The sequence below is a fragment of the Oryza brachyantha genome, chromosome 3, assembly GCF_000231095.2.
Source record: "Oryza brachyantha chromosome 3, ObraRS2, whole genome shotgun sequence".
In the NCBI taxonomy this organism is placed as follows: Eukaryota; Viridiplantae; Streptophyta; class Magnoliopsida; order Poales; family Poaceae; genus Oryza; species Oryza brachyantha.
This window is the reverse complement of record NC_023165.2, coordinates 12,498,809-12,512,823: the sequence shown is the minus strand read 5'-3', so window position 1 is coordinate 12,512,823 and position 14,015 is coordinate 12,498,809. Positions and strand designations below refer to the sequence as shown.

The 14,015-nt window shown below is 38.4% G+C and overlaps 1 protein-coding gene across 1 annotated transcript; it reads left to right on the top strand.

The window, feature by feature from the left end:
- The first annotated feature begins 10,488 nt into the window (after positions 1–10,488).
- Positions 10,489–12,334, top strand: LOC102715838 (myb-related protein Hv33-like). Its single transcript, XM_040522239.1, has 3 exons — positions 10,489–10,684; positions 10,888–11,017; positions 11,136–12,334. Exons 1-3 carry the CDS (start codon positions 10,552–10,554, stop codon positions 11,980–11,982), a joined length of 1,110 nt encoding a protein of 369 aa, XP_040378173.1. The 5' UTR covers positions 10,489–10,551; the 3' UTR covers positions 11,983–12,334.
- Positions 12,335–14,015: the final 1,681 nt, after the last annotated feature.

The following is a 14,015-nucleotide window of genomic DNA, read 5'->3' as shown; positions in this document are numbered from 1 at the left end:
AGATTTCTTTCGTCATGATCATGCATGCAATTTTTCTCTATTAGTAAATAGATTGTCGCTAGTGTGGTGTTAATTTATTAGTAAGTTGAATAATATCACACGGTAATGCACGAAATCTCATCTAGTTAAGGAGATTATATATCAACAGAAATGCTATCAATTAAGTACCCGGATCCTACCACCATGAAGAAGAAAATGGGCACCCTTGAGCCAACTCACAATTTAAAACTTAATTGGGTGAGTGGGAAAGGACCACCAGGCCATATATTTCATCATCATCATTATTATTATTATTATTATTATTATTATTATTATTATTATTATTATACGGTAGACATATACGCTTATCATGCTCACAAAATCGTAAATGCGTCTCTTTGACCCACGTTTAAAAGGACGAAGACAGGAACATGCATGATACATGTATAATAAAATATTTTGCCTTCATCAATCATATATACACATATAACTGGGATATACTGGAAAATACTGGAAAAGAATTAATCACATATAAGTTCATTCTTCCACCTCTACTACCCCTGTCTATTCTTTTTACTGAGAAACTCTCTTCGGTCAACAAGTTTTAATCAAACATTTTAAACTCAAATACTTAGTTAATTTGAAACAAAACAGAGTAAATATGTATCGGGAAATTATATAGTAATATCATAAGCTTAACAACTAAATTATAAACTTATACCGATATAAAATTTATATAGTAATATCATAAGCTTAACAACTAAATTATAAACTTATACCGATATAAAATTTACACTCAAAATTTTAATATTTAATGAAATCATGTCCTAGATCAAGTATCGAGATCGACCACAGAGAGTAGCATGTGTGTACTAATGCATGTTTCTCTTTTTCTTGTAGAACAAGAGGCACACTTAATTACATATATCATGTAAACATCACACCCATAGCTATGGTCCATATGACTTATCCATAGTTTACATATAGTGACATCATAACATGGTACAGCTAATAGATCCCATCATCGGGAAACTAAACTGAACTTTAATTAGGCTTGCTAGATACTCCTATATCTCATCTAGCTAGTTGAGCTTTCCTAGATCTTGAATTGTTGAGCTCGTATCTTCTTCGAGGTGTTCCTTGTCTGATTCATTGCACCATGCATGGTCCGGGGGTTCTTTCCTAATGTCGAAAGAACACTGTAGCCTCAGCTTTGACTGGTTAAATTTTACTACTAAAATGTCCTCTAGATAAATTCAGTGAGAGCCAAAATGTCTTATAATATAAAACAGAGAGCTAAAATGTCTTATAATATAAAACAGAGAGGATTGACAAGTAGGATCAAAGGGAACTTCACAGAATTAATAAACTAGATGTTTGTGATAAATCTGTCCGACATATAAGTTAAATTTGAATTTCTATGCTTTTAGTGATATATCTCATATTAATATAATTTTATCAATTCTTTAATGACTATTTAGATGATATGTGAGAAAATAGTGAATATCCAACCGAGTGATGCATGAAAATACTTTCTCATCTATGAGTTTCAAAAGAGCACGTGAATATCCAACAATATAAATACAAGACCCTTCACCGCATAGAGGACAAGCTATCTACTATCGTCGCCAAGCCGAACTACTAATAATCTAAGGCCCTATTTAAATCAGCTTAGGATTATTATAATATAGCTTATTTGGAGTAAGCTGAAACAAACATATGGATTATTGTAATAGATTATTATAGTCTGGAGCTCAGATAACTATATTTTGATAAGATCACCAAAAGGTACTTTTTTAGATTATTGAGTGGCTAAAGACTCAATATCCTTGGATACTTTAAATTAGTTACCCACATTTGTTATTCTTTTTGCTTAAGCTTATAATAATCCAGTTTACAGTAATCTAGCTCAATAATTCATACTATAATAATCTATAACTGAAACATACATGGTCTAATTAAGGCCCTGCTTGTTTCAGCTAGAGATTATTATAATCTAGATTATTAAGTCAGATTATTGTAAGTTGGATTATTATAAAAAATAATAAAGGTAGGTAATTATTTTAAAGTATCATAGGACAGTGGGTCTAAAACCATCCAATAATATAAAAAAGTACCTTTGGATAAACTTATCAGATTACAGTAATATGAGCTCTAGATTATAATAATCTGTTACAATAATTCATCTATTTATTTCATCTTACTTCTAATAAGTCAGATTATAATAATCCTAAGTTGAATCAAACAGGGCGTAAAGCGGTGTTTTTTTGGCTTATTGGAAGGAGTTGTTTCCTCATTTACAGCTAGCATATTTATAAATAAAAATTATTTTAATTTGAAAATTAAATAATATAGTTATTAAGTTTATGGTGATAGCTAATACTTATCAATCATATCCTAATAGCCTTCTCATCTTGTGTGTGGCTTATAAGCTTATATCCAACCTCTGTTTCGAATAGGACTTAATTAAGTAGAAGACTATACCAAAGTTGCCCAAGGATTCCATGTAATGCAGATGTTTTATTTTTAGATTCATATCACTATATGGTATTCCCTCCATTCAATTATGAGCATTTAAGGTTTTTTTTAAGAGATTAAGGATGAAGACCAGAGATTGATTGGTTGTATTCACATAAAATGCTTATATTTGTATATAAATCTATGCACAAATTTTAATCATATAAATGTTTACATTTATGGACAAGAAGAGTACATGACTATTTTTTTAATATTTATAATAAACTGAATGATTAATTGTTCGTGCTACCATACATGTAAATGTCATGATGAGTTACATGTGCACCTGCGTGCGCACGGCTTGGTCGCCTGATCCTTGATAAGATTCCCTAAACCATTGGTTATCGCTGTTTGCCTAGGATCAATAGCACACTATATTTAAAATTTTTTAAAAATACATTTTTATTTATTTTGGTTTATCACGGTTACTGTCAGGATATGGATATGGTTATCTCACCCTGGACGGTAAGGGTATTTATAATGTGAGACAAAAGTGGTCCTTATATCTTTATATAACATTCTTTACCTTTGTATTAATTAGGAGGTAAAATAGTACGAGTTATATTTAACTATTATATGGACTACTCTTATAAATTAAAATACATTATCTCTCTACTCTCTCTTTCCTCTCTTATGAGAGAGTTAGAACTACTGAATACGATCCATGAGTACTAGCTTATATCCGTTATTATCTTTATATATTATGTAAATTAAAATAGCAAAAAATCACCCATATATGTCCTATCTATATGCATGGATACATTGAGGATACGCACTGAGAAAAACCTCGTCGGTCGACACATGCAATGCAAGGCCAAGCCTAGCGCCGTACAGAGTGGCCAATAATCGATCGATCGATGGATGGATCGCCTCCCGTTAATCATGTGAAAGTTGCATATATGGCGTACGTAGGTCGTTGGGTCCAAAGCCCGGCCACTTTCTTTTTATTTTTCTCTTCTATCCCTTTGCAACACACGTGAGCCATGCTATAGCAAAAGAAAGAAAGAGTTGGGTGTGATCATAAATACAAACCCTAGCTCGCTGAGATATATACGAATTAAGTACGTACGTACGTGTGCATATATGCAGTCATAAGAGCGCATATACGCGTACATGCATGTATGTGTGTACAGTAGTACTTTCTCCGCTCTCTTTTATCCGATGCCTGTTGGTTTACGTTCTCTTATTCAAAAAAGTTTACATAATTACCAATTATTTTTTTTATATTTGGATCTATTACTAAATTAATACTCTTTGAACATGACTTAGAATTTTATGTATTTGTATAATTTTTTAAAAAAATAAACGGCTATATATATATATAAGTCAACACCGTTAAAAACTGGTGTTAAAAACTAGATGGATGAGTACATACACGGCACCGGCCGACAGGGTAATTAAAATATCTATGCATGTCCGAATTCCATGTACAAACGACCGATATATGTACAGTACTACGTAGCAGTTGCCTCCTCAATAATTTGTGCGCACACAATGCAGCGCACCTAACATAAAAAAAAAAAAAGATATAAATGCAAACGTCGTTTTGCTGCCAGCTCCAGTATTTGGATCAAGGGACCCCGGCCCGAGCATTATTCCATCATAATAATGCAGGGTTAACCGATTATCAACGCACTTAAACGCATGCCAATCATACACATGATTATAATATTTTCAGTAAGATAATACTTAACTGGGGAAAAACAAAGTGTTCAATTAACTAAAATCAATTAAAATCTTAATAGGGTTAATAAATATATAAACTAAAGCTTGATAGCAGGAAATAGAACCTTGAAATATGATGAATTTAATGGATTTATCTAGCTAGTATAGGCAATATACATATTAAGCAAGCATACAGTGATCTTCCACACGGATTTCTGTTTGTAACAAAAGTGTTTTAGGATGCCCATTAAATCATGAACTGTCCAATCGATTTCCCATATCACAAAATGAATGCGCGCGTCACAATTAATATAATAATCATTTATATGTGAACAAGAGTTTGTAGGTTAATTGAGAGGCGCTTAGTTGTTTTGCGCGTGTCCTAGCTAAAACCTCTTTTGTTCAGAAATGTATTTATTATGGGGATATTAAAAGTACTCAACTGTCAATATGTCCATAATAGTATATATGCTAGCAAAGAACTTGTAAAATTCCCTTTTATAAAAAAAAAGTCATTTTCAGTAACCAACGATGTACATCATTTTACCATGGTCAATATAAGTAAATTCTGTGTGTGCATCATTTGTCCCCAAAACCACCATCCAAACCCCTCCAGAGGGTTAGACAATGGAAGATTTTGTAAAGTAAAGGGAGTTAGATGTCCTCGGGTAATGTTGGACAGACTTACATGCAAAGTTCAAGGGAATATATATTTGACTTTTTCCTTAAAGAGTTTATTTCATTCACCCATTTTAAACACACACATGAAACACACCCCTATACAGTTTCTAAAATTAAGTTGAGGGTGCCAAAAATCATATACGTTAAATAAACATGATGTGGTAGCAAAAGGTGGGAAGTACATTAACAACATTTTCGTAAAATTCTACCATTGACCTTAATTTACTCTTAGTAGATGTTTAATTAATTAACTATTAAAGGGTCTTAAACTCTCGAAATATCTTGGTTCAATCTTGTTTCATCTCTGAAATACAGGTTTACCATGCAAAGGCATCTATGGGGACACAAATGTGTAAAAACTTCAGAATTAGTTATTTCCAACAATTCTAGCACATGTATAATTCACATTATTTATGCATAGCAAACGACATGTATTTAGCTAGTAGTCAAATAAAAATAAATTAAAAGCTGCATACATATAGCAAAGGGTGGCAGCATAAAGTTCAATATACAGAGTGGGTGATCGGATGCCTTTTCTACGTAAAAAACCAAACGATATATTTACAAATAAAAAATCATTTATGATAAAATCTTTGTATATGTTTCTTATCGATCTAAGAACAAAGACTGAAAAATAAACTACGAACAACACCTTAAAATTAACTTTAAATTTAAGATTAAAAAATATCAAATTTTAACTTATAAACGTAAGCAGAAGCGAAAAGACGTTGCCGAAGAAAAACTGCAGAAAAAGAAATTGAAGGAAAGCCGGTGTGATGGCAAGTGTACTTTTGGTTAGATGCACTAACTCTACTCGGGTATACTCAACTACACAAAAGTACGTAGCTAGGTAAGGTAGCATGAGTGGTTAGACGACGTATGTGCATGGCTTGCAGGTAATGCACAGCTATCATGCACGACGACGTACGTCGTCGGTCCAAATCAAGGACCTGTTAACTCATGCTGCATCAGATCGATGCTACTACTAACTACACTGTACGTTCGTCTCTGTACCACGTACGTACGTACGTGATGCACGGATTTGGATCAAACATTCAACGCTTTCTATCTAGCTATCTACGCCATGTATAAGTACTGTACACATGTGCTTCCTACAATTTTTTTTATTAATTTAAAGCTGTTGACTTTTAGATCTTCGTTTTATCGTCTTACGTAAAAACTTTATACAATATGTAAAATTATAAGACATTTTAAAATTTTTTAATAAATAAAGTTATAACAAAAATAATTAATTATTATATATTATTTTAATAAATCGAATAATAAAATAAAGAGGCAGAAGTCAACCGCTTGCCTAGCGAGTAAGTACGTGCATGCATGATTGGGTATGATGTACGTACGGTCGGGGTACAGGACGTATAGCCATATATAGCCCCTCTCTCGACATTTCACGTCAAATATATATAATGCTGCATGCATACATATGCATATGCATGAGAGGTTCTTTTTCCTGGTCATCATGTACAAGGTAACAACTCACTTCGTATAGCTCCCTTACCTAGCTAGCAACTACTTCCTCTGTTCCTCTGTTCTTAAAAAAACAACTTAGACTCTTTGACATCCGTCTTATTTAAAAGTTTTATTAAATTTTTTTTATAGTTACACATAAAATATTATTTATATTTTATCATCTAATAAAAATTAAAAAAATTAATCATAATTTTTTTCAAATAAAATAAAGAGTCAAACATTATAACAAAAATTGAAAAATTGTTTTATTCTGAGACGGAGGGAGCAGTAATAAGCTGAGAGAATATACATGTGAGATTAGTGAACTCGTATTATTAGTGAAAAAAAGAAGCATAAGTTGTACACGGGTTTGCTTGGGGATCTGTTTGATAGGGCTTCTGTATCCATATATGATTATTTTTGAAGCTATATAATCCAATATGGTTCACCGCCGTCCAAAAGGGGAGGGGAACTGGGCGACATGATCTTAAAAAAAAGAAACAAATTAGAAAAGTGAAGTGAGGCTCATGCCACTATATAGCTTCACTTTAAACTCGACTCGCTAGTTAATTACCTAAGTTAGATTTAGAAGGTAGAGCTCTGCTAAACATAAGCATTATGTATATATATCAGTTAACTATACTACACACCCAGCTAGCTCGAAACGGTTAGGGGAAAAGGCTGGCTAGAAAGGGAACAGTGGCTTGTGGCCAGCAATGCAAAAGCAAGCAAGCACAGTGTGTCTGTGTGGTTAGCTGATTAAGCAGAGATAGCTACAGGTGCGTTGAAGTGTTGACACTTCACACGTACGGCAGGTGATGTGAGATCTCTCGAAGATCGAACTGCAGACACGCTGCATGCACAGTCCCAGGCCGCCTCTGTTCCATCCCAACCACTGTGTTCATGCATGGATCGATCGATGCCCTTTTCGTTGGCCTTGCCATGCCTGCCTCGATATGATCTTGATGTTATAGTATTAGTTTGTTAGTTTTGGATCTATATATAGCTCATTAATTATGTATGCATTAATTAATCTTCGTAGCATCGATATGTATTGTGTGTGTGAGAGAGAAACAGTGGCATGTGTGAATATGAATGGATCGATGCTGCCTGACGCGCGCAGATGCAGGTGCCTGCCTGAGACACATCACAAATAATGTCGGTTCGTTTTCACAGAAAAGAAAGAGATCACGAGAGCGATGCTTCTAAAGCATGAGCGAATTAATGCATTTGTATATGTGCCGGCCGGTAATTAACTACAGGAGCATGCATATAGACACACACAGACACATATACCTTCATTTTTAAGCCAACACTCTAAGCTCAAGCTCGTCTCGTCTCTCCTTCTCAAGCCTCTCTTGTCGCCTCATCGCTCGATGCGTTCACAATCTTATTCACGCCAAGTCTTCACTATGTCAATGTCGTCCGCATCCATCTCTTATCAATTCATTCCACAAAATCACAAACAGAGGGAACGACTTCGATTCCTACAAAACATTCAACCATTCATGGACTGAAAATGATGGTTCACAAACTATTCATTTTCTTACCTCAGCAGGTTTCTTCGTCTTTCCCTTCTTCCCTTTCGGTTTGGCTTGCGCCTTGCGGTGGCTTCAGCTTCTCCGGGCTATAGGCGTAGTTTCAACATATCCAAAACCTTTGGTTATATGTGTCCCAATCATCACTACTTCAAAACACGCATTCATCGCCATACCAACACATTGTACAGGGAGTATCAGGAGGCGGTAGCTGACGGGCATAATATTCCTGTTTGTCCTTCTTAAACATCTTATATTTCGAATCGACAAAACAATATTACTACCATAAGTTCAAAACACAACGGTCCCATAATTTTAAAACAATTAGCAGGAGCTCACATGGTATCAATTCCTATGAATACAATCCATTAATTTCACAACCAATGTTCTAATGTCATATCCACATAAATCTATCAAACGACATGTACAAATAGGAGATTGGTATTAATATACGGTTAGGCATAGCGATCTAACATACCATATTACTCTAAGTTGATCCATACATTTCTAAAGTATCTATCCATAAACGTACACATCACATTCTACTAAGATGCCCCCATAGTACCAACCAAATGGGGGGGAAGGGGGTCAAATTGAGCAAATCATCCAAAATCATCAAATTAGGATTTTTCAAAAGGACCAAAATATCAAAATTCCAGAGTACTCATCAGTGTTAGTCTTTTATTTAAATTGTCATGACCACATGGGCGAGCCGAAGTCCCTCAAAAGTCAACACATCACGGGCGCGTTAAGTCTCTTCATCTCTTCATCTGGAACCCTCTCTTCTCATGTCTCTCCCTTGTCCTCTTCTCCTCTCTCCCTTCTCCCTCTTCACCTCTCTAGCATGGCTCCCTAAGTGCTACCACTTCTCATGTCCCTAGTAGTGACGATAGAGGTTCAACGGGTGACCGCCTCGACCTCCCCCAGTGGCAGTGGCGACATATATATCTATGGCAAAAACAAGAATCAACGATATTGATGGTTCAGTTCGGCTAAAAAATCGTCTCTACAATAAAACCGGTAAAAAAACTAGTGAACTCGGCGGTATTTTGGTTAACCAGCGAACCGGTGGCAGTTTTTGAGAATCAAACCAGTTTTTTAATTTGCTCTATGGCATTATGGCATTATGAATTTATTATGTTGCCGCACTAGAAATCTCTTTTTATGGTGTAGCCATGTAATAATAGATATATTGGTTTATATATACATATTTTACCAATATGTGATGGTTGTAATATTAAAAAATGCAAATTAAATATAATATCAATAGATAAAATACCAGCGGTTCGACTGTTGAATCGACCGTTAGAACGGGCCGACCCGGTCTGTTTTTTTTCTACTGTGGGCCGAAGACAAATTCAGTGACAACGGAGCAGACCACTGATATTTGAGGAGATATCAACAAAGATGGGGCTAAACTTTTTAGTCCTATGTCATATCGGATGTTTGGACACTAATTTGAAGTATTAAATATAGACTAATAAAAAAACTAATTTCATAAATGAGTGGTAATTCGCGAGACAAATTTTTTAAGCCTAATTAATCCATAATTAGAGCATATTTACTGTAGCATCACATATACTAATCATGGATTAATTAGGCTCAATAGATTCATCTCGTGAATTAGTCTAAGATTATGGATGAGTTTTATTAATAATCTATGTTTACTATTTATAATAAGCGTTTAAACATTCGATGGGACAAGGGACTAAAAATAAGTCCTTGTCCCAAAACACCACCCTAATCACTAAGAAGAAGAAGAAGAAAAAGAGGAAAAAGGTAACCAAGCATGTTTCGTAGGAAATATCAAGAGGGAAAAAAAAAGGTGTGCTAATGTTGCAACAACTAAGCAATGAGTGAGAAATTAAGCTACAGAAAAGAAGAGAAAAAAAAAAGCAGGGGCACGTCGGCCAGGGGATCCGAAAAATCAAAAGGAGAGGTCAATGCAACTGCCCCCACAACAAGGTACGGAGGCAGTGGTGAAGAAGATTTTGCCTTATCATGATCCATCCATGGTGGCCTGCTTTAATTATCAATTTCTCTCATGGCATGCCATGCAAGGTCTCTCAGCACTAATTAATTACTCCTTTCGTTTTGTTTTTTTACTTTAACTAAAGTCAAACTACTTCGAGTTTCACCAGATTTCTAGACAAATACAATAACATATACAATATCAAATTAATTTCATTAAATCTATAATTAAATATATATTTTCATAATATATGTGTTATGTGTTATAAATGCTAATGATCAAATTTAGAGCAGTTTGATTTTGATAAAAATAAAAAAGACTTATAATCTAAAATGGAGTGAGTAATTAATTACCCTTGGCACGTACAGCAAACCAGCCAGCGGCCATGAAGGCAGCTCAGGCAGAGAGAGATCGAGAGAGAAGCTTGGCAGCAGCATGCAGTGGTAGTAGGGCATGCACGCACTGTAGCAGCAGCCTGTACTGTGCGTCCCGGCACCTACCTGACAGCGACCTCCGCCCCTCCTCCTCCTCCTCCTCTTCTTCGTCTTCGTTGAGCTGAGCTGAGATGATGAGCTGGCTGGCTTGCTCGCCCAGCTGCTCCTCCTCCTCCCCCTCCCCTTTTATACCTGCTCGCGGCTAGCTGCTTCTCCTACCTGGCCTCTTAGCTTAGCTTAGCGAGCTAGCTAGCTCGGTCGATCGATAGAATCTAGCTAGAGCTAGCTAGCTGCCATGGCGAAGCAGTCGTGCTGCCACAAGAAGAAGCTGAGGAGGGGGCTCTGGTCGCCGGAGGAGGACGAGAAGCTGATGAACCACATCGCCAAGTATGGCCACGGTTGCTGGAGCTCCGTCCCCAAGCTTGCAGGTCTGCACACGCACGCAAATTCGTGCTGCATTATGGAGCACGTACACTGATTGATATGATTCTCCTTCCTGCAGCTAGCAAGAACATCTAAATCTGTGTTGCTCTTTCTACCATGCAATGCTATATTTAATTTGTTCAGTGGTGTTCGATCTTGGCTAATTAATTCGGTTTTATGAACTGGCTGGGTCGATCATGTGTGGTAGGCCTTGAGAGATGCGGCAAGAGCTGCAGGTTGAGGTGGATAAACTACCTGAGGCCAGACCTCAAGAGAGGCACGTTCTCGCAGGAGGAAGAAGACCTCATCATACAGCTCCATTCCATGCTCGGAAACAAGTATGTACAGCTCTCTCGCTTCTGTGCTATGTATTCAATTCAATCCATCTGCTCGCTGCTGCACTGCACCGGCGGCCACCGGCCGGCTGGCTGACGGACATGGCTGCGCGTGCACCAGGTGGTCGCAGATTGCGGCGCAGCTGCCCGGCAGGACCGACAACGAGGTCAAGAACTTCTGGAACTCGTACATCAAGAAGAAGCTCCGGGACCGCGGCATCGACCCCGCCACCCACAAGCCGCTCGCCGACACGTCCACCGCGACGACGGCGACGACTACGGCCGGCGCCGCCGGTGGTGGCGCGCGAGGCGTGGTGGTGCCGGCGGCGTCGTCGAGGCCGACCGCCACCTGTCGCGCGGTGTTCAGCGACGCCGAGCTGATACCGACGACCGCCGCGGGCGTGCAGCAGGCGCCTCATCTCGTGGACGCATTGCAGCTGGAGGGCCTCAAGATGCCGCTCGACTACTGGCCCGAGGTCGCCGGCGACGGGATGGCGGCGCCGTCGGCCTACCACACGCTGAACAGCTTACAGCAAGCCGCGGCCGCCGGATGCGCCGCCTTCGACATGGACGCGCTGGCGCACTGCGCTGGCGTCCCGGCGCCGGCGGTCGTCGTCCCCTCGGCGTCCAGCTCCAGCACGCTCACCTCGCTGGCCGGCCTCAGCCCCGCCGCGGCCGACGCCGAGCAGGGCGCCAGCGTCGCCGCCGCCGCCACCAACCTGCAGCAGCCGTGGCTGGACCTTGGCCACAATGCCAACCCCGTGGCGGACGGCCACTACGCCGGCGTGCTCGACGAGCTCAGGTGGTCCGACTACTTCGACGGCGCCTTCCAGGCCGCAGCGGCAGCCACGACGACCCAAGCCGGCGCCCTGCCGGTGCAGTGCCTCTACGACGGCAGCGGCGGCGGCAAGGACGTCGACGACGCGGTCCAATTCGTCGACGTCCATGGCCTAAGCAACTGGTGCTAAGGCACGTCGGTAACCTAATCATCAATCAACAAAACCAACGAAGTAACAAAGCAAGCAGCCGTTAATCACTGCAAAAAAAAAATGTCACCACTCCAACACTACAACATCAAATTTACTATGCTAGTAGTGTTCCATTTCATGTTGCTTAATTATTCTTTCACCCTAAATTTATCCCTATATATTTTGGTGTTGAGCAGGACATATATATTAATATAATTAAGTGAATGTAACATTAAACCAAAGTGTTAATTCGCCACACATGTAAAGTACATGTACACATGGTAATGTTGGTACGTACAGAATATTACAGAGATGGATGGATGGGCCATGCATGCACGTGGTTAAATAAAGAGTGAAATTATTAGTTGATTAATCCTGGGCCTCATCATCATATGCATTCAGTCATGCACACATATAATTATATTTGACTTTATTTTTTGGGGGCCCTTTCATTATTCTCGTTTTCGTCGTTTCTTGATTTGTCCATTACTGCAAAATTTGGTCCCGTTCTTTGGCTTTGGCTCGACTGTTTGGGTTGATCCGTGGGCTTAATTTGTTTCCATTAAGCCCGACCCGTTTGTCCTGTAGCAGTAATAGTCAAGAGCTAGTAACACTGTAGTGGATCATCAGTTTTAATTAATTAATTGCCCTACATGGGTTTATTTTGACACAAGTTTAATCATGGTCTAGTGAAGAGCTGTGAATTAATTGACCTAGTACTGTACTGAGATTTGAAGCTATAAACCTGGGCCACAATGAAAGGCTTTTCATCAGGTGCATGTGGCCCAGGTATGGCCCATGGTAAATTTTTATAACCTCTCAAGGGAACAATCCTTATGGTAGCTACTCCTTGATCGAGTTACTTTTTATGAATTTTCCATAAGATGTTCTTTTTACCATACCCTAAGGGAGTATTCGTTTCAGATAAGCATTTTCGAAATTCAAATTTTGCACCACAATGTAAGCATTTATGTGTTGATTCCCATAAATATTTCACATCAGCAATTCGGTCCCCAGCCAACCGTAAGCTTGGAAATCGAATGAAATCTAAACCATTCAAAAGTCAAAAAATCGACCATCGAAGTGATCAAAATGGTATCTTTTGACACCACCTTAATATTTGCTGAAGGAACCAGCCGTGTTTATGGTTTTTATTTAAATGAATATTTGTAATTTTGGAACGGGCGAAAAAGTATATCTTTCTCTGAAAAAGCAACTTTTTAAGCCGACAATCACCTCTTTGCTGCGCCGGGTTGTGGAAGGAATTTCACAGGAAACAGGTGCTGCACTGCACGTAGGAGCGGATGGGAGGGAGGTAGCCTGATGAACCGATCGATATATTGGGTCCGGGCGGGGCGGGTAGCAGCTGGGCCACATCACGTCTCCACTACTGATCCAGGTCCAGCATCAGCTTGCAGTGCACAAGTTGGTGCTTGTCGATCCACACCTACGTACGCTATATATATACTCCCTTCGCTTTTAATTTTCCCATTTAACGCTACGATCTTTTGACTATTTTATCTTATTTAAAAAATTTATATGATTATTAATTATTTTATTATGACTTGATTCGCTATCAAGACTCCTTAAGCATTACTTATATTTTTCTTATGTATTTGTATAAAAATATCGAATAAAACAAATAGTCAAACAATATATTAAAAAATCAATAGCGTTAAATAAAAAGAAAATTCGAGAGAGTATATATAATACCGTACCTAACTCAGCTCTGCTCTAGCTAGGGCTGTGAACGAGCCGAGCTCGAGCGAGCTGACCTATCTAGGCTCGAGCTCGACACAAGCTTGAACCGAGCTCGAATCCAACCTAGCAAACTTTCAGGCTCTTAGACAAGCTCGACTCGAGCTCGGTTAGACTATATGATATAAGTATTTTGATGATATTTTTTTGATTTTAAGTCAACCATATTAAATAAATTATAAATGAGATTTAAAATTAATATATAATATTAATACAAATTAATTTATCATTTAAATATGTAATAATTTATCCTCAATCTATTATTTTATCAAATA

Bases quoted from the DNA above. Each gene is read 5' to 3' on its own strand.
- LOC102715838 (XM_040522239.1), top strand. From the start codon at position 10,552: ATGGCGAAGCAGTCGTGCTGCCACAAGAAGAAGCTGAGGAGGGGGCTC. The intron at 10,685-10,887 runs GTCTGCACACGC...CATGTGTGGTAG, and splicing joins CTCCGTCCCCAAGCTTGCAG to GCCTTGAGAGATGCGGCAAG. The intron at 11,018-11,135 runs GTATGTACAGCT...CGCGTGCACCAG, and splicing joins CATTCCATGCTCGGAAACAA to GTGGTCGCAGATTGCGGCGC.